Source organism: Typopeltis vanoorti, chromosome 4 (genome assembly GCF_054136105.1).
Source record: "Typopeltis vanoorti isolate ZY-2024b chromosome 4, IOZ_Tvanoo_1.0, whole genome shotgun sequence".
Taxonomy (NCBI): domain Eukaryota; kingdom Metazoa; phylum Arthropoda; class Arachnida; order Uropygi; family Thelyphonidae; genus Typopeltis; species Typopeltis vanoorti.
In genome coordinates, this window is record NC_143552.1 from 50,089,006 (window position 1) to 50,116,582 (window position 27,577).

The 27,577-nt window shown below is 35.1% G+C and overlaps 1 protein-coding gene across 2 annotated transcripts in view; it reads right to left on the minus strand.

The window, feature by feature from the left end:
* Grx3 (Glutaredoxin 3) overlaps nt 1-27,577 on the minus strand; it is a 148,797-nt gene that overhangs the window by 18,179 nt on the left and 103,041 nt on the right. Inside the window, exons 8-10 of one of the 2 annotated variants that reach the window (XM_090391140.1) lie at nt 21,418-21,528; nt 14,977-15,109; nt 7,187-7,341 (exon numbers count right to left, since the gene is read on the minus strand). In XM_090391140.1, the coding sequence (XP_090247266.1) occupies nt 7,297-7,341; nt 14,977-15,109; nt 21,418-21,528 (289 nt within the window). In that variant the 3' untranslated portion in view covers nt 7,187-7,296. Of the gene's footprint in view, nt 1-7,186; nt 7,342-14,976; nt 15,110-21,417; nt 21,529-27,577 lie in introns of those variants that run through there. The other variant, XM_090391139.1, reaches the window with a different exon arrangement.

A 27,577-nucleotide genomic window follows, 5' to 3' on the forward strand; every position in this document is an offset into this window, starting at 1 on the left:
GTTTATCAGGATTTCGCTGGCTTCCTTAAATTTCCTTTCACACCAGGTTTTTGTGTGGTGTAAAGAGCGGGTGCTTTTCCAGTTGATTTGGTGTAAGGTGTTGAGCGCGTGGTCTGAGAGGCCTGCTTCACCATAATGGTTATATTTAATGTGTGTTCTTTCTTGCGTATAGGGATTGTGCGTCCTGTTTCACCAATGTACGATAAGTTACAGGTGCAGCGGATGCACTAATGGGAGGGGAGGATCTTTAGAGGAGTTGAATATGGTTTTAAGTTTAGTGGGTGGTTTGAAGGTGGGATTGAGGTTATAATGTAGGATTCTGTTGATTTTTTTCTAATAACCCTTTAATGTATAGGATGGCTATGGTTTTACTGTAATCTAGATTCATTTTTGTTGTTCTATGGAGTATTTTATCAATAGTATTTTTGTTATAGCCATTATTTATGAATTTGTTGCAGATGATTTTTAGTTTTTGTTGGCCTGACCCCTGGTGAAAAAAAAAAAAATCTATTATTAGTGTTATCTGTTGGTTTGTAGAAATACATTGGCCGTAACAACAAGTATCTATAAATGTAGATTTTATGATATCTAAGAATGTAGATTTTAGTTATATTAAACTAAAGTTTTTATTCAAACATGGTAGTTGTCTCCATAATTTTCAAAAATGCCAACATTATCACATCTTATACTTCTGTCTTCTAACACACTTTTTACTATATCAATCCACCTACATCTTAGTGTTCTTCTGGGTCATTTTCATGCGAATGTGGCAAAGAACACTTGTTTTGCTAATCTTTCCTTTGCCATTCTGTTTAGATGACCATATCACCTGACACACATTCCTGATTGCTAACAATGGCAAGTTCTTGAATAATATCCTCATTTTAAATATGATACCTGATGCCAACCTGTTCACATCCTTAATCTTTCTCAGAACTCTCATATCTATAGTTACTAGTCTATGATCAAGTGTTTTATTTCTAACCCATGTCTCAGATCCATAAGTTAAAATTGGTTTGAACATTGGCATATATATATAGCTAATTTAGTGGTTTGACTAATTTCTCAATTATTCCATATACCGTATTTTTTGGACGATAAGACGCACCCCAAATTTATGAGACGATTTTTAGAAAAAAATATTTTATTATATAAAGATATTTACAAATTCTTACTTTTTATTTATTGTTACAATCATTTATATTAGCAATATTCAGTTTATCTTCACTCTCGGTACAATCACTGGTCTCGTTAATGTCACCGTTCGTATTACTTTCATCTGAACTATTGTTGTCACTCCCTTCAAAAACTGCGTCATCTTCGGTACCATCCATCGCATTACTTATCCCCCATTTCTTAAATGACTTTATAATCGTCTCTTCTTTCACTGCTTCCCATGAATTTTTTCACCCAGGTACATACTTCTGAAATTGTTGGCCGTTTCATACGTCCTGTTGCTGTAACATCGTGATTTGGCTTTGCCATCCATTTGTTCCACTCTTCCCACATAAAATTTTTGAATGGCTTATTAATAGAACCATCCAAGGGTTGTAATTGACTTGTAAGGCCTCCAGGAATGACAGCTAATTCTGTATTCATTTCTTTTAGAAGCTTCTTTGTTGATTCTGTTTTATGTGCTCTGAATTGATCCCACACTAACATCGCAGGCTTTTTAAACAATGCATCTGGATGTTTTGCCCGTATCCTTTTTATCCATAATTTCATTCCTGTTTTGTCCATCCAGCCTTTATCTTGAACGTGGATAATAATGCCATGAGGAATTTCATCTCTCGGTAACGTTTTTCTCTTGAAGATTAGCATGGGGATAGTTTTGTTCTATCTGCGCAACAAGCTAAAACTACAGTGTAGTGAGTTTTTTCGTGACCTGTTGTTTTGATCACTATTGATTTGGTGCCTTTTGAATCTACTGTCTGATCTGAAGGAGCATCAAAAGTTAGAGGCACTTCATCCATGTTCGCAATTTGATTAAGCTCAAAGTTAAATTTCCTTCTCGCTGATATGAAAAATCGATGGAATTCTATAATTTTAGCTTCATAGTCAGCCGGCATATTTTGGACTAGAGTGGTTTTTGTACACATGCATAACCCGTGTCTTTTCATAAATCTAAAGCACTAAGACAGTGATCCGGTAAAATCTAAAATTCCATTAGCAGTTGCCCATCTTTTGCTTCAAAAATTATAATTTTCATAGAAACAGATATTCCCATGTTTCGATGATTTGTTACCCAATTTTTCATTTGTACTTCTAATTCTGGCCATTTTTCTAGGTGTGAACAGAATGTTTTCTTTTGTTTACATAGCAGTTTTAATTGTTCCTTTTGTTTTCTCCACTTGCAAACCATTTGGTGGTGGACCAAAATGTCTTTCTGCTGCTCTTTTCCATATTGGTTTGCATAATTATTAACTCACGTTATATGAAAGGCTTTTTTTGTTTTACACTCATTTTTTTCTAATTTTAAGATAAAAATTTTAACGACTTATAAAGATTCACCCACATTCAGCAAGATAACTTAGGTACCTACCTTCAGTGACGTACTTACTAATTTTATTAACGTATTGTGCCAGTAATTGAACTTTGCTAACAGCTTCAGTACAGTGTAAAGATTTGTATTTTAATATTACCCTCGGACCATAAAACACACCCCAATTTTGAGTCGATTTTTCTATGTAAAAAGGTGCGTCTTATGGTCCAAAAAATACGGTAATTTATTCAGCTGACTTCTTACCATACGAGCTTCACTAATTCTGTTCATTTCCATATTAACTTTCCACTTTCACTAAAAATTGTGCCTAAATAGCAGAAATATTTTACTTGATCAATAAATTCTCTATTCATGATACAGTTGATGTTTTCAATGTTTCTGCCTATTTTCAGTGTCTTTTGTATTTTCATACCAAATTTATTACAACAGTTATTCAATTTAGTCTGGGAATCTTGCAGACTTGTACTGGATTTATTTACAAGTATAACATCATCTGCATAAAGTAAAGAGATAAGATTAACAACTTAATCAACAATTTTGATATCAGGTTGAATACAACTTTTCTTCATAATGTGATCCATGTAGATAATGAATAACAGTGGAGATAATGTGTACCCTTGTCACATACTTAATTTATCTAACTATCTTCCTGTACCTCTTTCAATTCTAACTGCTGACTTACTACTCAAATAGAGACTATGTATTGCTTAATATAATGTCCCATTTACACCAAACTGTAGCATTTTGAAGAGATTTCCTCTTGACATCTTGTCATATTCTGTTTCCAGATCTACAAAACTCAAATACAGATCCTTGTTATATTAATAACATTTCTCAATTATGTCTTAAAATTCTGACAACCTTTATTTGGTCTGAATCAATCATGTTCTTCACTAAGCTTCCCTTCCACAATTCTTTAGTCATATCTCGAGCATATTTGCATGAATGTTACCAGAAACACACAGTAGGGAAATGTAATTTTCATTGTTTTATTTCCATTTTTATAGATAAGTACTATGAGATCTCTACTCCAATCATCTTGAATTCAATTCTCTGACCAGGCCTTCTGAATGAAGTGCAGATACTGTAAAAACTTTTATACCTCTACTTATGAGCATTTCTGGTCACATTTCATCTACTCCAGATGCCTTTTCCACATTTCAGGTTTTTTTTATGACATTTTCTACCTCAAGTATGGATATGTATTCCTGGCTGCATTCCTGTTGGGAATTTGCTACCACCATGTTGACACTGCTTGATTCATTTAGCAGTCTTCAAAGTAATTACTTCAGACATCTAAATATTTTTATCTTCAGATTTCATGTAACCTTTATCTCTTCATTCCTTTTACAGTACTCTTTTCTCAATAGCCTCCAGAATATTTTGCCATCTTTCTGATATTTTACACGTTCTTACCAAAATCTTTACTTTATTTGTTTAGCTCTCTTACATTTTTCTATGTATTCTCTTACAGCACAAAGTGACTTACCTGTCAGGAACTTTTGATATGCTTTCATCTTTCTCTTGACTGCCCATTTAAGCTCCTGAGTCAATCAGGGAGTTCTGATTTCTCTCTGACTAATCAGTCAATGTTTTCTTCAGGGTTCGCCATCGAATCTCCAGGAGTTGGTTCTTGTTTTCAAATTCTAATTTTTTCTTGAATAATGTTGGTGTATTTTATACAGTTCACTCCTGAACTTCAATCCATTTTAAAACTTTCTTACATTCTTCTTTTCAATATGAAATTCAATTTTATCCTGCTCAAAACTAAATGATGATCACTTCCTATTTCAAATCCTCCGTATACTCTTGTGTCCTGAACCAGTGGGAAAATGTCACTGTCGACAATAACATAGTCAATGAGACTTTATTCCTTGCATCTTCTATGTGAATTTATGCACATTTTTTATGATGGAATGCTGTTAGTAATAATTAGTCCATGTCCTGAACAAAAATCCAACATCATCTCCAACAATGACCACCTTTTCCTTTTTTGTTGTGTTGGCTGCTTTCTGTAATGCCTCAAAAAAATTCCCCTGTTTTTCCTTGGTAGAATCTTCTGTTGGACTATATGTACAAATATCTAATTGTGCAGTTCCTCATTGTGAGGCCACTTCACTCTACTTGTTATTACTTGCCAATCAAGAATTTCCTCATATTTAGTGCTGAATACTATAGCTACTCCTTTTCCTTGATTGTTATTGCCTGAATGTAATATTTTGTATTTGTTGCTTATTCAGCTGACTTCTTACCATGCCAGCTTCACTAATTCTGATCTCACCTATTTGTCTTCATTTGTCACACCTATTATGTTGATCTGGTACTTATTCAATTCTTCTGCTAGTTCCATTTCTTTGCATTCAGGCTTCTTATATCAATAGTACCTATCTTGAACTCTTGCTGGTGTTGAGTTGGGGATTTGTTCTGGTAGCTGATTTTGCACTGTTTGTGCAAAGTCAGCTACCAGAATTTTTTCTCTGACGAAAAAATTGGGGTCTTGTTTAACTGGGTGATGCCCAACCTGCATGAAAACCAGTCATGTTGTACCACGACATCTTGCATTTTAGTTTAAGCCAATATGAACACAATTTGGTCAGCTAAATCCCAAATTGCTAGCCCATCCTTGTTTGTTCCATACACAGGTAGATACCTGACAGGGTGTATCACAAGAATGGACATTAGGTCAGAAGTACAGTCGGTTCTCCACATTCCTTATGCAATTAGGGGAGGTCTTCTTTCAGTTATGCTGCTTTGACCCTTAAGCACCCCCATTTACAACTTATAATTTCTATATATATGCAATTAGGGGAGGTCTTCTTTCAGTTATGCTGCTTTGACCCTTAAGCACCCCCATTTACAACTTATAATTTCTATATATATATATATATATATATATATATATATAAATACATTTTTTTTTCTTTTCTAATTTCTCAGCAAAATCATGCTTTTTAACCCGAGCACTACAAAAAAAAATAAAAAAACACATAGCTTTTCAATTTACTTGTTTTCATGAATTAGTGACCATAATTATATGTGTTGTACCATCATTTTTTATTTTGGTTTAACCAATAAGAATACAATTTGGTCGGCTAAATCCCAAAAATGAGGAATATTAGGAAAGAACTTGACATTGTCAGCATCCAGGAATGTGTCAGCAGAGCTAATCTCAGGTGATATGGTCACTTAAACAGAATGGGTGAAGAAAGATTAGCAAAACAAGTGTTCTCTGCCAGGTTGGCAGCAAAACGACCCAGAGGAAGACCAAGATATAGGTGGATTGATACAGTACAAAGTGCCTTAGATGATAGAAATATAAGATCTGATAATGTTGGAGTCTTGACAAGTAACAGCCTGATTTAGAGGAAAATTGTAGATAGGAAGTTAGTAATGATGTAATTTTTTTCATGTAGTACTATCATATCCTGTACACCCCTTGAGGGTACATGGCAGGAATTTGATGTTGATAATTATATGCGAAGTCCATAAGATTAAGGATTTATGCCACTCTACAATAAAGTAAATACCTATGGGTATGTTTGTGTAAATTTCAGTGACGTTCTGTACCATCATTTTACAATCACACTACCATAATATCATGTATATATACCTCCCTGAGGGTACATATCAGGAATTTGATGATTATAGAAAATTTTGTAGTTTGGGATATTTCAACATTACAAGTGTGGGTGAAAGTGGTGAGTAATGGGGTACTCCTTTCCAATCTGAAGAAAGTAAGCCATCCATAATGATAAGTAGAAATGACCTTAGAGAGAAAATGGATACCACTGCAAAGAGTTGATTGACCATAAGGTAGTAATTTATAAGAAGGACCTTGTACCAGAACCAATCAAATGCCCATGAAATATCTAGGATAATCACATGTGTTTAAACAAACCATTTGTATAGCTTGTGTCCATAGATGGGTGATATTGGAGTTACACAGTGGATTGAGAGTGATTATCTATACTGGTGGTCACTAACCAGGCAGCTTCCAGATGTCAAGGAAAATGAATTAATTTTTTCTATTATTTTTGCTAGAACTGAGCTATGCTTGACATCAAAGTATATCTTGATTGCAAGCTTTCATCTCATTTTTTTTTTTTTTTTTGGAATGGGTTGAATATTGGTAGATGTCATATGAGTATGAAATATTATAAAAATGTGAACTAATTAAATCAGGGATTAAGAATTCTGAGGGAAGGGGACTTTTTTTGATGTTTTTATATCTGTTTTTAACTTAGCTATGCATTCTCTTTGAATTTTATAATTGTAAAAGAAACTTGCCCAGTTCCTCTTACAATTATATTTTTCAATGAAGTGTTACATCATTGTAAAGGTACATTTTTTTTTATTTTGAATTTTGTACAAAAAAAAATAACATTTTAAAAATATGCTTTCTGTTTTTTGGCTGTAGTTAATGCTATCTGTGAATTTAAATCTTAATTAAATATAGTTGACATTGATATTAAAAAAAAATGTGCTGTTAAAAATTAAAAAATATTGCTGTGATCAGACTGGTATAGAAGACCGTGCCATGGAAATCCAAAGAAAATATAGTGTATGGTGAAAAAAACAATCGTTTAACTGTCATGATCACAAATGTTTATGATTTGCTTCATAAGCTTGAACATGAATATAACCATTTCAGTGTGCATTAAAGGGAAAAATGTGGTACACAAATTACTTTAGAGCAATTTTATTCTTACTTATTGTTACACTACTAACAACTATGAGGTTAATAATTTTCTTTTTTTCTTCTTTGTCAAGGAATGAAACAATATATTCTCTTACTAGCCATGGAGAGTTTTTTCTAATTCACCCGCTTCTTTTAATTCCTAAAATGTTCAAGAAAGAACAAACTGCCTTTAAAATATGAGGTTTTTAAAAGTTAATCAAATCATTAATAAAATAGAAATAGATAATTAAAAAAAAAAAAAAAAGGCAAGTCTTGTAAACTCAAAGAGCTATACAAGCTCATCCAGAGAAGGTTTTACAAACATCCACTCCAATGGTGGGATTCAAACCCACAACCTGTTGGTTGGAAAGTGAAATAATATCCGCTTGGCCAACCAGACTGGCATTAGTAAAATAAATAATTCATGCATCTAATTAATAACTAAAATGAAAGCCAATGTTAAATACATTTTGCATGTTCACGCTGGGCATTATATTACATTACCTTCTTGTAGATAAACTTATATGTTGGTTATACATAGCTTTTAATTTTTCAGGAAATGAATGTATACTAGAATATTAATAAAAAACTTTAATCAATGCCTTCCTATATTTTGGCAATGTTACATTGCCATTTTCAGGTATCAGAAAACAATGATATGTGCATGCAGGTACTAACCCTAAGTAAATGAAGCTGAAGAAAGGCAACTGAAGTTGGTCTTAGAGTCCTAAAATTAGAGTTTGAGTAGGCATTCGTACAGACCAGAAGTTTCTAGGAATTCTTGCAGGTGAAATGGCCTAACCAAGTGCAAGTTGAGCTTTAGAGGACAACAGCCTCCAAAGCTCCCAGACTTTATATGCAAAAACTGGCTCAGATTTAACTCAGGAAACAGAGCTAAGAAATAAAGCAAATTCTGCAAAGTCAGCAGAAAAACAGGATCCCCTAACATTTATAAAAACTGAAATCCCAGTTATTCTCTGATCTAGGAGAACAATGGAAGGCACTGGCCAAGCCCTCAAAAGCTGTAAAATAAATTTTACAAAAGCCAAGAACACACACACACACAAGGAGGTACAAATACAGCAAGAGATAGTAACTAAATTTTTGGATGATGAACACTTCCAGCAGCAATACCTTCTCACTTTAAAAACCTTGAAAAAACTTCAAGGGGATGCTGTGCAGCATAACACAATCCATAACAACTGAGGAAGTCACAAGAGACCTCCAAAACTGCAGGCTAAACCACAAGCTTTATGTGCCAAGCAAATAAACAACCAACACTTCTTGTCCTGCTGGACATCAACAAACAATACAGAAATCTATGACCTAAAAAATGCCTGTGACCTAGCTATAAAACCAGAACCATTATGATGGAAGGTATCAATTCGATGATCACACTGTCAAAAATTCAGTCCCTCAACTCTGCTGCAAGGTTGATTTCAACTGCCATACATGTGGAGAAAATCACATAACAGATTCCTGCAAAAAATCAAAAACAGAGCCAGCTGAATGATTTGTTGATTAGTTTATTGGTGCGAGAATAGCAAAGGTCATACTGTGTCATAGCAAAAGTTACAGCAATACATAAACAGTCAAAGACAAATTAATAAACAATATGCATGTACAAAAACCAAGCCACATATAAATAAAATTACACCAAAGGTTACAGCAGTGCATAAATAGTCAAAGAGAAATTGGTAAACAATATGTATGCACAAAAATTAAGTTTAGCAATGCAATATCTATATATAAACAAAATTACAGCAATACACAAAATAAAAAGCCAGCTGAATGAGCCAACCACAGTGGGCCACACCCACCAACTACAAAGAGTGCATGCAATACTTGGCCATCCAATAACCAGCAAAAGAAAACTAAAGAGCCGACAAACAACCAAAAAGGACCCACAGAAAAAGTTATAACCCTCCAGCACACACATGAGGTGTGTGCTGGAGGGTTATAACTTTTGAAGGATAAGCAACCCCAGCACCCAACCAAATCCAAAGCTACAATCGTGGCTGCCACTCTAGATGAAATGTTAATCAAGTTTAGCATAGCAAATCTCAGTCAGGACTCCACAAACAAGTTTGTAAGATGAACTATGCATACTGCACTAGTCAATGGTTAACAAATGTAGAAGGCCCAACTCTCTACAGATTATGTTCTGGAATACATACTGAAATACAAGAATCTATAACATGCAACAGTGCTGAGATAATCCTTATAAATGAAATGCATCCCCAACCAGTCAACAATCTAAGATTCAGGAATTATGTTCTATACTGCAATGACAGCCAACTTTGTCAAGCACAGCATATAACACAATAAATTTGTCAATCCCATCACTACAACATAGAAACCATGGGAGTGGGGATTTAAACCACAAATGCAGGCAACTGAAAATATATTCTGTATATAACTCTCCAAACAGTTATGGGAAGTAGACTTAACTGAAATTCTATACACAAACCAAGCAATGCCAGTGGCAGAAGACCTGAACACCAAGCACACACACACACCCTGGAACAGCAGAAATACAAACCAAAATGGTAGAATCCTCAACATCATTGCTGCCACTATGAATGCTATGATTGTATGATCACCAGAATCCACGTATTACAATGTGGCAGGACTTCCCAATGTCCTTGACACAGTGATACTACCAAATATTGCACATCTGTGCCAAATAAGCGTGATGGATGATCTCAGCTCCAACCACATCCCAGTTTTACTCCAATTTGACTCGCAACACAAGGGGGAATGGGAATTGATGACTCAATTTTGAGCTACATTCAGTATTAACAACAATTGCTATGATGGATGTGTCACACACAAACTCCAGCCAACTTCCAGGTGAGATTAAAAAAACTTATTAATGAAGAGAATACAGAACGCTGGCCCCAGAACACAGACAAGTGCTCAACAGGACTACAAACAAAGTTCAATGTGCACTTAAAAACTAGTGAGACAACTTCAGTCAAACATAACAAGCCAAACATTCTGAAAAATGATCAAAGCTCTACGCATAGACTGTAAATCCCCTCCCACCAATCCATGGTGAATGTAGTCTGGTTTACAGCAATGTAGACAGCTCAGAGAAGAATGTAGCTGAAACTATCCCACACAAACTTCTTCAGTAAAATATACACCCAGGTACATTGTAGAGAAAATGTACAGACTACAAAAACCTATCCAACTGACATTCCCTGCATGCACACAAAATCAATTTTAAAAAAAGGAAAGCACCGGCCAAGATGGGATTTCTAACAAAATTATCAAATGCCTGCTATATAAAGCCATAATGCACATTGTTATTATTAATGCAATATTAAATTATCACTACTTCCCAGCACAATGGAAAGTTGCAGACAATCTTCATTCCAAAACCAAGAAAAGCAGCACAATTCCCCAAATATTGTTGCTCAATCAGCCCACTCTCCTGCCAAAAGCAAAAATATCCAAGAGGATAACGCTAAAAAGACTGCAGAAATTCACTATAGAATTGAATATCATCCCCAATTAACAGTTTGGATTCCTGGAGAACCACCCCACTGGACAAAGTTCTCAGAGTTCTTGAAAAACCTAAGCATTGTATCAGCTGGAAGCAGCACACAGGAATGGCATCTTTTCAAATTTCTGGAGGCCAAATTCCCACTGGGGTGGGTCAAACTTACCAAATCCAAGCTTAACAATCGTAAACTTTGAGTGAAGCTTCAGGGAATGATTTTGCACTCCCTGTTATCATCACCTCTGCTCTTTGCCATTATGTGGCTGACATACCATTCACAGTTGTCACAACAACCTGCAAATGAAACTGCATTAATGGTACACTCCCTCTGACCTAGATTAGCAATTGAAAAACTGCAAAATGCAATCTCAGAACAATGGTTCAAAAATTGGTGAACTGGCATTGTACTATTCAAAAGAATAGGAGTATTCCTAGAGGGGGTGGAATTGGTCATCTATGACACTTATTCCATGGCAACCAGTAGCCAAGACAACTAGGTAAAGAACTCCACTTCATGACTCATGCTAATCATATCTGCTCAAAAGCAAATTGGGCAAGGAGAGTTAAACCCATTGCTCAACTTACATAGCTGACTAAGCATTGAACTTAAACTACTCCTATACAAAATGCTGATCAGGCTAATCTTGATGTACAGCTCACTGCTGTGTAACTCGAATTTTTAAATTCAAGTTACACAGCAAATTTAGATGTTAAACAATTACTGATAATCCAAAACAAATGTTTGCAAATAGCATTCATATAAGAAATGTATATACCAAGAAGCCAGTATCATTGAGATCAAAACTTATGTATACAAAAGTGCTGCAAATTCTTTGCAAATGGCACATCCTCAAATCATTAATCTTTCAAGCAGACTACAGTGAGTATGACCTTGGAAAAACAGTGTCCCAAAACTATACCGAACAGGTAATTTTTTTTTTTTAACTTACTGGCAGAAGCCCAAAATGGGTGAAGAGGTGAAACAAAGGTTCAGTATATTTCCCTGGTCTGTTGTACTGTACTATCTAGCAGTAGACTAAAACAAATATCTCAGGACAAATGTCACAAAAAAAAAAAAAAAAACTGAACAGGTGAAGTTTGTTATTTTTTAAAAAAACTGCCTTTTTTTTAATACTTATACAGGTTACATATGTAGAAAAAAATATAAAATTTTATTCAACCAATGCAATATGGATATTATCATAAAGAAAGTCATGTAGCACATGCTTACTAGCTTGTGTCTTGGTAGCAGATGAAATGACAGGATTACACTATCAGAGTTCAAAGGAACAATTGTAAAAGTTTGTACAGATTAAAAACAATTATGAACAGTTAATAGTAATCACTTCCCAAAACTGACATTGGAATACAGTCAGAGAGGTCTGAATGATTTTGTAGCCTTTCACATGTTTCAAGGAAAAGATGATCAAACTGGAACCTGCAAGAATGAAGAATCTTTGGTTCCAAAAAAACTCTGTGCCTAGTATCAATTAGCATGAGAAGCAAGATTAGACTTACCAGATTTCAAAAATGCAATATGGCCTTGACGAATAATAATTATCAATCATTTTTGAATAGAAGTTTCAATGTATCCATTAGAGACCAGATTGCTTTTAATTTTATTCAATTCATCTAACAAAAGTGAATCAGAAGAGCAGATCATATGAACTCTATGCACAAGACTTGATAATACCTATCTTCTGTGCTGAATGATGGTGTGATGTGTCTACCAAAAAGGTTATATGATTGTTGGATTCACAATCAGTAGGGAACTTTCTGATTGAGCAATATATAGCCCATCTATACACAAGTAGCCTAATATTGCAAACATTAAGATTCTCTAACTAGATTGGATAATAGCTGTAACAAATTTGGCATGAAAATCATCAATAAAAAGACCAAAACTATGAAAAGACAAGAATATAGAAAATCTCAGCTGCATTCTCAATGGATAACTAACCTACAGAACAAGTAAAATGTTTCAGCTATTTAGGCATAGTTTTTAATGAAGATGGCAAATTAAATTTGGAAGTATGACAACAGAATAAGCAAAGCTGGTATGGTGAGAAGCCTATTAAATAAATTTATATGGAATAAGAGAGAAATTAGCCAAACACCAAACTAGTAGTACACAAGACAGTGTTTTCAAAGAAGTTTTCAGTTATGGATCTGATAGTTGTGTTAAAAATAAAGTACTTGATCAAAGACAAGAGACCACAAATATGAAAATTCTAGGAAAGATTAGGTTATTGAAGATGGCACTAGAGAATCATATTAAAATGAAAACATTAGAAAGGAACTTGACACTGTTAGCATTCAAAAATGTGGAAAGGTTAGCAAAATTATTATTATTATTCCTGATACCTCCAAGGAGTCCGAAGACTCATCGCGGGGAGGACACCTACAACTGTCTCAACCACTACACTGAACCTTTACTACGAATCATCTCCATCAATGCCATCTACCGCCCACCTCCACCACCACCACCAAGTAGTATTTTTTGTCTGTAAATTGTGTGTGTTCTGAAGGGCCAATTTGTCTGTATGCCTATGTTTTGATGCCAAGATGGCAGGAAAAAGACCAGGAAGAAGACCAAGGCCTAGGTGGACTGCTTTAGAAGCATGCAAGGTTAAATATGACAATATTGGAGTGCTGACAGTAATATACTAATTCAGAAGAAAATTGTTGATAGGAGATTAATAATAATGCAAACTTAATCATGTAGTGATGTCATAGTAGCCCAAACACTCCCTGAGAGTACAGATCAAGAGGATGATGAATTTATAACCAAGGGTGGGGGAAAAACTTTCTTTCAACAAAAGTGAAAGTAATAAATTATATTTAAAAAAAAAAAAAATCAATGTTTTTGCCATTCTTCTGATTCTCATTATTTACTGACTTCTTTTTTGGAATGGTTCTCACACAAAGTAAATCTTCAGCAAACGTATGTGTGTGTGTGCACGCGCGCGCACACACACACTGTATATGTAACTTACTTTTTACCTCTAAAAACAACTGAATTTTAATTGTTTTTAAAAATTTTGTACATATTCTTCTTTTCAATCTGAAATTCCTTATGCTGCTAACTCTAAATGGAGATCACTTTCTATTTCAAATCCTGTGTATATTCTTGTGTCCTGAACCAGCACAAAGAGGGAGTGCTATTAACACTGACACAGTTAATGATTTTTCTTATCTCTTCTGTCCATGTGAATTTGTGCATATCTTTATGCTGGAAGTAAATAGTGACTAGTCAATGTCCTAGAATAAATCTAACAGTCACTAACCATTATTATTAGCTTTCCTCTTCTCTCTATATTCAATATCTCACATTCATTTTCCACTCCGCTTCTAAAACAAGAACTAACTTTTTCTTTATGTCACAGGTGGTTCTCTAATGATTTGAAAACTTCCTCCACTTCTTACTTAGTAGAATCTTCTGTGGAACCACAGGCACAAAGTTTCATTGTTGAATTCCTCATTTTGAACGTTTTCCCTGCATTCTACTTGATATTGCCTACCATTCAAAGAAGATCATCCTGATGTTTAGTGTTGAACTACAGCTACTCTTTCCTTTCAATGACCATCAATGCCTGAATATAATATCTTGTATTTGTTAATGAGATGAATCACACCTGTTTTTATCATGATTTCAGCAACAGCCAATGCAGTAGTTCTCTTATTCTTCTGCCAGGTTTCACTTTTTCATTGTTACTTTTTAAAGTTGACAGTATGTACCTTGAATTTTGGTAATGTTGAGTTTATTTCAGTAACAGACTTTTTGATACTTGACCTTGTTTACTGGATAACACTCCAGTTTGACATTTCTTCAGTCTTTTGGTTTAGGCAAATACAGAATACAATTTGAATAGCAAAATCCCAAGTTGCCAACCTATTTTCATTCATTCAGTATCTATCTATATATATAAACTATGGTGTGCATCATGAGAAGATGAGGACTTGACATTAGATCAGAAGCCCTAGTCAATTCTCTGCATTCTTTAAAAGATTATACGGAGGTCTCCTCCCTGATCCTTTTGTGATCCCTATAACAAATCTTTAACAATAAAATACTAAGGAGTTAAAATTTGAATCCACTTTTACTCTTTAGTAAATAAGACCATGAAAATCAAATAAGATTACTAGATTGTATTTTAGCATAAAATTTTAAACAACTTGAACACAGCTGTTTCTAATGGTGGCATTTTATTAAAAATTATTTTTACTTTATTTTTTCTGTAATATCTGATTTCCTGATTCCCCCCCCCCCCCCACCAGTAACAATACCTTTATGATATCTAGTCCTCCAATTAGGTTACCATTAACATATACTTGTGGGTAAGTTGGCCAGTTGGATAGAGACTTCAATCCCTGTCTTACTTCTTCATCTTGAAGAATATCAAATGTTTCATATGAAATCCTAAAAATAAAATGAGAGCTTAAATTTCATCTTACAAATTCACATGATTAAAGTCATCTAAGAGAATACATTAGGGTTAAAGTCATATTTACAAACATTAAAAATGTTTAAAAATCGACTCATAATAAAAATTTAAGACATTACAAAAAATTATTTTAACACATGTACATGTACTTTAAACCACATAAAAACGTTGCCATGATAAAAAATTTTCACAACTTCATTATACAAACATGACAACATCTGTCTATTCCTCCCTTCTCCTATTATAAACTAAAATATATCTACCTGCATGTTGATTTTGTTGTGTTTATTTTGTCACAAACATATATTTACTTCAGAAATACAATTCTAAGCCTAAATTAACTTCCTTAGTTGTAGATATTCACACTGATATTTCTGGAATAAGCAACATAGAAATGGGAATATTATAGATAATTTAATAACTAATTAAGTATTTACGACCTGATGCTTTGAAAGCTCAAACTAGCATTATCAAAGGCATTTTGAAGATATGCACTCAATGGAGAACTAGAATTATGACCTCCAGAACAAGGACAGTCACATGTGCAGGGAAGGCAACAGTGGTGCTCTCTGTGGTGATGGTTCATGATTATTGTTGGCAGGCAGTGCACCAAAATTTATGTAGTTCTGCACCATTATTTCTGTTATTACAGTTCAACAGGTTTTGTAGTACGAGCCACTTATAGGAACAGTCTCTATGATTTAAATTGGGATCTCAGCAGTAGCTTAGCTTTTTTGTACCGAATGAAATGGTCTTCATCTGAGGCATGTTGAACCAATCCACATTTGGTTGTCCAACTAAATATATATTTGGTTGGACAACCAAATGTGTGCGTGTGTGGCACGTGCATGCGTGCACACGCGTGCATGCGCGTGCTTTTTTCATGTTCTTTTCTTCTAGTACTGGTGATCTGTCCAAAGTACTGGATTCCACACTGACAAGGGATACTGTAGATACCCAGGAAGGTGTCCAAGTTTAACTTTTTTTTCCCAGCCTTTTCAACATTTTTTTTTATAATTGCTTAACAACATCAAACCCCAAACTGCTTTTACTGTTGAAGAGGAAGAAGATACCCTGGCCTTCTTCTTCATATATACGTAGGCTGTTCAATAAGTTATAAGGCTATATTTATAATGAAAACAGATTACCTTTAATTGTCATCATTTACATGGTCTTTTTCGAAGTAACTATAGTGAGACGCGATGCATTTGTCCCAACGTTGCGTCCACTTCTTAAACACATGCGAAAGTCCTTTTTTTTGAGAGTTCTTTCAAAACCGCCTCCGCAGCTTTTACACATGCTTTGTTGCTTTCGAAACGGCGGCCTTTTAGTGATTTCTTGAGCTGAGGAAACAGCCAGAAATTGCACGGTGCAAGATCAGGACTGTATGGAGGGTGTGATAGGATATCTATGTTGTTCTTCTGCAAAACGTCCACTACACAACCAGCAATATGTGGCCTTGCATTATCGTGGTGCAATAAGAAGCCATTCTTCAGCAATGGATGCTTCCTTTTGACATGCTGTACCATTGTCCGTAAAACATCCGCATAGTATGAGCCTTTTACAGTATTCCTGGGTTCTACAGCGTGTTGGTAAACAATGCCTTCGTAGTCAAAAAACATTATGGTCATAACTTTACCAGCCGATTTTACAGTTTTTGCTTTCTTGGGGGTAGGCGAAGACGGATGCTTCCATTCACTGCTTTGTTTCATTGTAGGGTCATAGTGATACAACCAAGCTTCATCTTGCTGTAATGATACGTTTTAAGAAGTTGTCGCCTCCTTGTTCCAGTCTTTCTTTCCATTCTGTGCACACATTCACTCGATGCTGCATTTGCTCCGGTGTCAAGAGTTTGGAAATCCATCGGGCGCAAACACGTTTCAGTCCCAAATGTTCAGCCATGATTGAGTGAACACTTCCCACAGAAATATTCAGGACAACATGCAGCTGGCGTACTGTAATTCTGCGATCCTCCTTGATGATAATCGCTGCTGTGTTGATCACTGTCTCTGTGATGGACATTGAAGGTCTTCCCTCATGTTCAAGATCTTCCACATGTTGCCTTCCTTCCTTAAAAGTTTTATGCCAGTGAAAAACACTTGCCCTCGACATTGCTTCATTGTGGAAAGCTTTGCATATCATATTAAAAGTGTCCGATGCCGATTTTTGCAAATGCACACAAAATTTAATCACATAACACTGTTCCGAGGACGCTTCCATTTTGATGACTGGTCGCGGCTCATAGGCATGCCGAAACAAGCTTGCGTTTAGTCACGTGACACTCTGGCAACATCAGCCTGTATAAATCTCTTTTGTTAATGCAGACAGCAACATTTCTTTATTCCACAGAAATTAATATTGTGATGAGTGGTTTCGCGACAGTAAAATTAGTCTTATTACTTATTGAACAGCCCTTGTACCATATCCATACCTAACATCAAATGTACAAACATGATCAATGATCAGGGAAATATTTAATGAAAGTGTGACGAAATCAAGCTTCCCTAGTGCAGAAATTCACAATATTAGTCATGCCTTCCAGATAAAAAAAGGTAAGTCAAAGGAAATGATTGTCTTTGTTGGAACAAATGATTTGAGAAGTATTCTATGAGAGAGGATGTAAAGGAGTTGTTAGAAGAGGCAAAAGTGAAAAGCTTGTCTCCTACCATGCTATGATAGAGGCAAACCGAGGAGGAGGGTGTTGCCAGCTAATGAGTCTATATGTAAGTTGTGCAAAAGAATGATGTAGGAGTTGTGGATCTGTAGTCTGTGTTTGACAGAAGGAAGACATTGTACAATGCTGATGGACTGCATCTAAATGGTTTTGGAGTATAGAGAGAACTTTGTTCACGAGCATGTTGAAGAGCAAAATCAGAAACTCTTAATTAGGGTGTATTGAATAAGGTGGTCAATTAAGGAAGTAAAAGTGGATGGACGCTTAAAGGGATGCTGCAGTTTCTATATACAAATGTCAGAAGTATCAGGAACAAGAGGGAGTAGTTTGGGGCATTGGTTACTGCAACCTCACCAAAAGTTATAGGCATTAGTGAGACTTGGCTAACAGCAGATGATGTTGTTATAGGGATAGAATGTTGAGTGTTTAGTATTTTCAGGGAAGATAGAGAAGATAGGATGGGGGAGGGGTGCTGTTGATGATAGCAGATGAATCTCGGCCAAAAAAGAATAGGAGATAAGTTGGAGGGTGGCTGTTCATTTGAAGCAGTCTGGTGTGAGATTATATATAGTTGCTTGTTGCTATAGGCCAAGGAGTTCCACAGATGATCTGGAAGATATGCATTGGCAAATTAGTACAATGAGTACAGGTTGAGTACATTATTATGGGGAACTTCAACTATGGAGATATAAACTGGAAGGAAGAAAGATCACATGGCAGAAACGAAATAGTTTATACACCTGCTGAGGGATAATTACTTAAGGCAGCATGTGATGGAGGAGACTAAGGGTGGGAGAATATTGGACCTGGTCATGGGATCAGAAGAGCTATCCATAACCATGGTGACAACATTGCCTCCAATTGGTGAAAGTGACCATGTGATCTTGACTTGGAAGATTGTACAATATGAGGAATATTCTGTCATGGAGTATATGTGGAACTACAACACAGGTGATTATGACAAGCTTGTGTCAGAATCTGTGTCATGACATAAAACACTGCAGGATAAGGATGTTAGGAGCACATGGAAGATAGTAAGGGTCATCTAGAGCAGTGATGGTGAACCTATGACATGCATGTCAACAGTGACACATTTTGGTTGACATGCCAGCGTTCACTAACACCTGACAAAAACTATTCTCCCTGTTTGAGTTCAGTTCAACTTTTGCATTCGCGTGAACAAGAAGTGCATTGAATTATTTTTGCCGGTTCAACAATTTCTCATTTCTTCTGAAATTTGTAATTTGTAATACAAAGTTTCTATTTCTTTAATATACAGAGATATTTCCCTATTGAGTGTTCCTGGTAAGATTTATGCAAGTATACTTGAGAAACGGTTGAGAAGAATTGTGGAAGAAAAGCTTGGTTCAGACCAAATAGAGACTGTCAGGATCAGATCTTTACTTTACAACAAATAGTGGAGACAACATGGGAATATAACAAAGTTCTGTATTTAAGTTTTGTAGATCTGGAAAAGACATATGACAAGGTGCCAAGAGAGAAGCTATTCAAAAAGCTACAGTTATATGGTGTCAATGGGGCATTATATCAAGCAATACTTAGTCTTTATTTGAGTTGTAAGTCAGCAATTAGAATTGAAGGAAGTAGAGGAAGATGGTTTAATGTTAAATCTGGTGTCAGACAAGGGTACATTATCCCCTCTGTTATTCATTATCTCTATGGATCACATTATGAAGGAAAGTGGTATTAAACCTGATATCAAAATTGGAGATGTTAATGTCAGCTCTTTGCTTTATGCGGATGATGTTATACTTCTAAATAAATCTGCTACAGGTCTGCAGGATTCCCTGACTAAATTGAGTAACTGTTGTGATAGATATGGTATGAAGGTCAGCAATAGCAGAAAAAGACAATGAAAATAAGCAGAATCACTGAGAATGTGAACTGCGTTGTGAATGGAGAACCTGTGGAAACAAGTAAAACATTTCAGCTACTTAGGAACAGTTTTTAGTGAAGATGGTAAATTAAATATGGAAATAGACAACAGAATCAACAAAGCTGGTATGGTAGGAAGTCAATTCAATAAATTCATATGGAATAAGAGAGAAATTAGTCGGAACACTAATTTCTCACCATGCCCATTCAGCAGAAATACACCATTAAAGACAGTGATGACTTTGTAGATTTTCTGATGGTCAGACAAGAAAGAAGAGCTGTTAAAGCTAGAAACAGTGCCAATAAGTACATCAGGGAATGAAATATGCAACACTGTTCTAAAAATGCTCCGTGACCTAAGCATTGATATGTCTAAACGTTATGTCTGTGATGACAAATGGTGGGAAAAAAAGGTCGGATTTGTGAAACTGTTTGTGGAAGCTATCGGACATCCAGTTGTGCCATTTCATTGCATTATTCACCATGTCATAAGAAAAATAGTGAATTTAATAGCTGCTCGAACCCTCACAAGTGAGAATTTTCTGTACTATTACAGGAAGTTGAATCAACCTTACAGTGGACTGCTGATGCACAACAATGTGAGGTGGTTGAGCTGAGGAAAAGTCTTTGAAAGATTTGCGGAGTGCTATGAAGAAATTAAGTCATATGTTGAGAATAAAAATTTGAAACAGTTTCAATATATAATGGATAACACTACACACAATTGGACTATATTTTTTTAAAATAGAACATGTAAAGAATTGTTTCTCTTTTGTTCAGTTGGGGTCACAACAGCAGGGATAAGTTAGGCATTTTCCGAATTTTTGACATGCTGAGCCAACAGCATATACAAAGTCAACTGCATAAAGTGAAGAACTAAGTTTAATATATCTGATTTTGATAGATTTAATGCCCATTTCCTCCATAATGTGATATAGATAATGAATAACAGGATAGATAGCATGCATCCTAATCTTACACCTGATTTTGCAAAACATCTTAACGAACGTCCTTTGTTTCTATTATATTGACTTACAACTTATGTATAGGCTATATGTTTCTCTGTATAATATTCCATTTACATCACATAACCAAGTCATCCTGTTAACATGAGGCACCAAGAGAACTCTTCAAAATTACAACAATAATCAACTTCAAATTATAACATATAACAATAATCAAACTTGCAACAAAGTCCAAATTAGTATTCCCAGAATGATACTCTGAGGAATTAAATCATGCAGAATCACCTTTAAAAGTTTTTTTTTTTGCTTTGGCATTTTATGAAAAAAGTATGGCTACTCTTACTAAAGTAATATTGATATACACCATAATGTCTCAATAGTCTTAAGATGAGCTTCATACACTTTGTTCAGTATCAGCATTGAGTTCGATGGAATATATGAATCATACTAGAGAGGAGACAGAGAAAATTACAATAAAAACAAAATACTTTGTAATGACTTATCTAAATCACACAAAGGTTCTCCTTATCTAACAAACTTACCCATGGTACATTAGTACCATGGGGGCCTAAGCATACATGAAAGCCTTGTATGCTTAGTTTACCACGGGGGTAAACTAAGCATACAAGGCTTTCATGGATGGAATTTACACATAAAAAAAAACTAGCTTTACTCATTTCTTTCCTCTCAGTATGCAAAACATGCATAATACCTATTGTTTTCATTGAAATGTCAGTTTTTTACTTACTTCGTTTCATCTAAAATGCCTATCAAAGTTTTGCTGAAGCCACATCGAGGAGAATGAGGAGTACCTTTCATGAAGACCATAACTGGATTTTTGTTAATTAATTTGGATAATCTGAAAAAAAGATAGATCATTCAAACTATTTACAAATGGAGATGTTATCAAAGAAAAATTATATAAATTATCCTATTAAGAGTAACTAGATCAAAGATATAGATAACATTTTCATAAACAGAAAAATAAGTAAATAAAATTTCTTTTTAGAAACTATGCAACAACTTTTATCCCATAAAACTAAGCAATTTCTAAAATAGTTTAACATAAAAATCTGAAAATACACACACACCATACATGAAAATTTTTGGGATTTATACATACGTTTGGTTATATGTACTTCTTCAAAAACTAAAAAGAAAAAATAACATTGGCATTTATGTATAATCTTGGAGAAGGGATGGGGAAAGCAATACAATATGCACCAAATGGCTGACACTTTCCATATTACATCAGTAGCAGTGTATACATGTTGTAATAGGTTTCACGGTATAATAAGAACACAGATGGTTAAGAAAATAACTATTTATTACCTTAAAAGCTAATATTTCGCTGGTATTATATCCAGCATCTTCAGAGCACACAACACAAAGTTCGTTACAAAGGCAAGACAACCACAATCCGGTGTAACAGTGGGGCTAGTAAAAGTGATTGCAGCATGCAACACAAGACTAAAGTCCTAATATGGCGCCATCTAGGTTAAAAAAAAAAAAAATTCAAAGTTTTGAAATAGTAGTCCAAATGATAGTCTTAAAAAGTCTGAAAAGTATAAATTAAAAAATAAAAGTAATAAATATTAATTTGGTCTTAGGATGACTGTCTCCCAAATCTTTGGTAGATTTATACAGCCATACTTGTTAAGGTTTGGAGTATGTTTTAAGGCTTCTGTTGATTCCAGGAATAACCTCTCTGACTTGTAGAAGCTTCTGTGCATTACTTTTGTTTCTTTCCAATTGATCCTGTGTGCAGGGGTATCCAAAGCATGGTCTGCCAGACCCGACTTACCATAGCGAAAACTTACCCGACTTACCTATTAAAACATGTCTGACGAGCACATAAGCCTATCCACGTGTAGCAGTGTATACAGTCAGACTTCCTTCTGCTTTTATTATTGCATCACACCTGACATGGTGAAAATCAAATTGCACATAATGATGTTACCAACTTGATAACATCCCACTTGTATGGTAAGTCGGGTCTTGCAGACCATGCTTTGGATACCCCTGCACACAGGATCAATTGGAAAGAAACAAAAGTAATGCACAGAAGCTTCTACAAGTCAGAGAGGTTATTCCTGGAATCAACAGAAGCCTTAAAACATACTCCAAACCTTAACAAATATGGCTGTATAAATCTACCAAAGATTTGGGAGACAGTCATCCTAAGACCAAATTAATATTTACTACTTTTATTTTTACTTTTCAAACTTTTTAAGACTATCATTTGGACTACTATTTCAAAACTTTGAAATTTTTTTTTTTTTTTTTTTTTTTTTAACCTAGATGGCACCATATTAGGACTTTAGTCTTGTGTTGCATGCTGCAATCACTTTTACTAGCCCCATTGTTACACCGGATTGTGGTGTTGTCTTGCCTTTGTAACGAACTTTGTGTTGTGTGCTCTGAAGATGCTGGATATAATACCAGCGAAATATTAGCTTTTAAGTTAATAAATAGTTATTTTCTTAACCATCTGTGTTCTTATTATACCGTGAAACCTATTACAACATGTCTGATGAACACATAAGCTTATCCACGCGTAGCAGTGTATACAGTCAGACTTCCTTCTGCTTTTATTATTGCATCACACCTGACATGGTGAAAATCAAATTCTACATAATGTTGTTACCAACTTGATAACATCCTACTCGTATTACTGTTTCCTGTATTTCTCTTTTCATCCATAATGTTTTCTTCCCTACTCTTCTACTAATGCCAGCAATGTTCAACAGGATTAAGATCTAGTCTGTTTTCAGACCATAATAACATTCTAATGTTTCATCTCTGAAAGTGTTCTTTTAATTTCAAGAGAATAAAATGTTATTGGAAACAAAAGCAACCTATAGTTTTAGTTAATCATTATATCACTGGAAATATCAATATAAAATAATGCTACTTTTTTTTTTTTTTTTTTTTTTTTTTTAGCTTCATGATGCAATGTATAGTCAACCCTGATACAAGTCTTCAGCTCTGCATGTCAGTAACCTTCTTTTCAGGATGACAACATAGCCATCAACCATATGAGTGTTCCCTGCAGAAATATAGCCAACTACTCTCTTTACTCAAAAGAGATGAATTTCAAAACATCTGAGAAGTAGGCAGGAAAAAAAGCTTCACCAAGTCTATGCTTAACTTACTGAATTCCCTCCAAGCCACACAGTTAAATTAAACTTTCTCAATGAAAATTCCCAAAAAAACAGTGTTTCATGATTTTAATTCCATTTGGTATATGTTTTTAAGTTTAAATAATTTTGTTGGAAAAATAATGAGGTCTGCTAAGTGAAATTTAACAGAAACGCTACCTGTTATGATTGGCACAAACATTCCAATGACATTTTAGTTGATTAGAATTGATACTGTAGTCATCAATCAGTTCAAGCAGGTCCTACTTCTTTATAGATAACCTCTTCCTTCTGTTTCCAGGTTTCCTCTTAATTTTTTTTTTTTTTTTACCATCTTAATAGTCAATCCCTTCTAATATAGAGCAAGTGAGCAACGCTCACTTTACATGTTAACAGTTTCTTCTGTGCTACATTATACATTAGGTCCATGATAATGTTAGCAGCTGCAATTTTTATTCTCTTAAATGACAAGAATGAGTGTATAGGGTTATTATTGCATCCCATTCACGATAGCTGTTATGAGGTAACATAAGCTTTTTTTATTTTATATTTATTCTCGTAAAGGTGAAATTTAGGCTTCCTCAACCTCCTATGTGCTGCATTTCTGGAGCACTATTTTATAAATGTTTCTTATTTAAAAATTTCTTACTTTATATATATCAGCCCCACACAACAAAGCAAGAGGTCCCAAAGCCCCATAACACAGAAGTGACACGTGTGGGGAAAGTACTACTAGAGAGAGAGGAAAGGAATGTGTTGTGTTTCTTGAAGAGCTAGGAGTTGTAATCACTGGAGAAAAGAGTATGGGGAAGACTGTTCTAAAAAACAGAAGTATACAGAATGAAGGAGGTTCAGAGATTGTTTCAATAAGTTTTGGACTGAACTGTGTGTGTGTGTGCATTAGCAGCTGGTAGTGTTCATACATAATTAGAGGAGAGTGGAAGAACTGTAAGACAGTGGCCATGGATGGAAATACTTAGAAAAAAAATGCAAAAAAGCATCTATGGGGAAGTAAGTATTAAACAGCTCCCTTCTGAATACAATCAAGCATTTCTAGAGGTTTTAGGTGCACCATCCCAAATGCAAGAACAAGTGTCAGGAGTTGAGCAGAAGAGATTATTGATGAGCTTGTGCCAGATAGGTTAGATGTGAAAGTCAACCCAAGAAGAGAAAATTGAACTGTGATTGAACAATGATTGTATTTTGGTGGAATTAGAACTAAAGTTATTCTCACTCCATTTGAAAATGGTAAGGAAATCTGCATTTAATTAATATATTTATTAACTTCTAGCACATGACAACAATTTTTAATTGGTAAACTACCAACTGTTGTATGTACCTTGTATTCCTATTTCTTGGATTTGCTTGTTTCTATGCACTGATGATGTACTGTTATATTTTCAGTACAAAATATCTGTACTTTCATTTCACTAAAGTTAATTACTCTGCTTATCATGTAATTTGTTGTTTGACCCACTACAAAGTTTTGTAAACGAAGAAGAGGAATGGAGAGTACCGTCATTGACAAAACTATGAATAGGATTGGATGCCAGACAGAGAAAGATCACTGATATATAGGAGGAAGAACAGAGCCTTGGCTATATTCTAGCACTGATTGAAAAATCTGATGGACAGGAAAGTATCCACTATGACTTGCAACGTACAACAACCAAAGAGTAAGCTGGCAGTAAATTCACAGAGGAGGAATACCATAAGATAGTAGCTTGGTAAGAAGCACACGATGACAATCAAATTCCTTGGAAATATTGAGAGCAACTACTCCAAGTTTCTCCAAACTTTTCCATGGACTGCACCAAATGTGAGTGATGGTGGCTAGAAGATCTGCTGTAGAATGAGAATGGTGGAATCCATATTGGTGATCACTAAGTAATTGGTGAGTTTCCAAGTGGTGAAGCAGTTAGCTGTTGATGACCTTTTCCATTATTTTTGAGAGTATCAAAATTAGAGCAATAGGGCACTAGTTGATGGTTGACTCTTATCTCCATTTTTTGGGGACAGGATGAAAAGAGCTTACTGCCAAGCTGTTGGATAGATGCTAGACAGCAGCTTGTAGAGGCAATACAAGATGGGTGTTAGTTCTGTAACACAAGCTTTTAATATAACTGGAGAGATATCATCAGGGATGGGAGACAAGTTTTTAGTCTGCTGAGTATTTTACTAATACTCAGAAAATACTCAGGTATACTGAATATTTTTCTGATGTCCTGATCTCACACCAGATTGCTTCAAATGAACAGTCACCCTCCCGCCTGTCTCCTATTCTTTTGGGTTGCAATTCATCTGCTATCATCAGCAGAACTCCTCTCCCATCCTACCTTCTCTGAAAATACTAAACCTTTTACATTCAGTGTAACTACATCATCTGTTGTTAGTCAAATCTCACTAATACCTATAACTTTTGGCGAGGTTGAACTAATCAATGCCAAAAACTCGTCCCTCTTGCTCCTGATACTTCTGGCATTGGTATATAAAAACGGTAACATCCCTTTATTTCCACCCCCCCTTTACTTTCTGAATTGACTAACCTATTCAATACTTTTGCTTGAGAGACTAGATTCCTCACTTGGTCATTCTTACACTCACTCGCTTCGTGGTTGGCTTCACACAAATTCACTTGCTTCCAATCTAATTGCTTAAGTTTCCCTGAATTTGAACATCAGCATGATCAATGAACAAAGCTCTCTCCAGATATCTAACACCAAAACCATTCAGATGCAGTCCATCCACATTGTACAAATCCTTCTTTCCGTCAAATAGAGACCACAGATCCACAAATTCTACATCATTCTTTTTGCACAATCTATGTATAGACTCATCGGCTATTAATGCTGCCCTCCTCAGTTCATCTCTATCATAGTGTGGTAGGAGGCTTACAATCTTCACCTTCTTGCTCTTCAGTTTTGCCTCTTCTAACAAATCCTTTACTTCCTCCCTCATAGAATACTTCTTGACAAACAAGACAATTTCCTTCGACTTACCTTTTTGCATCCAGATGGCACGGCTAATATCGTGAATTTTTGTACCCGGTAAAAACAATTTGTCACTCTTTCTTTAAGTATTCCCCTGATTATTGAGTCTCCATACATAATTTTCTCCTTAACTTGCTTTTCTTATTTGTTCAGTCAGTATTTATTATTCTTTCAGGTCACCTGCTTCTTTCTTTTTTTAGCCCTGCTAACTCTTGCCACTTCTGCAGTTTTTCAATTTCGTGCTTTGTCCTATGAAGAATAACATTTAAGCACGCTATTTCTTTATTGATATCCATTTCATTCTTCTCTATTTCCGCAGTTGCATGTTCGACATTACTAACATTATTTATCATCTTATCATTGGTATTTGTTGCATATTCATCATCTAACAGGCACTTTTAAATCACTTAATAGATACTCACTCTCTATCTCCAGTTTCAATTTCCTTCTCCATATTGTTTGATTTTCTCGAGGCATATATTTCACATACACTGCACTGAATAATACCCTGCAAACTGAAATCGCCGGACAATTTGGTCTTTGCACCATTGTTTGTCATGTAGGTGCCATGCTCACAATATTACAATAAAAATGTCATAAACTCTAATTTTAATGAAACTAAAAACTATGTATGTTGGAAATAAAATAAAAGTAATACCTATAAAATGATTTGGATCTAAAGCCTTCTAAAATAAAAATATACTTTAGTGATCTCTTTTATCTCATCATCATCATCAAATTCCTGCCATGTACCCTCAAGGGGTGTACAGGATATGAC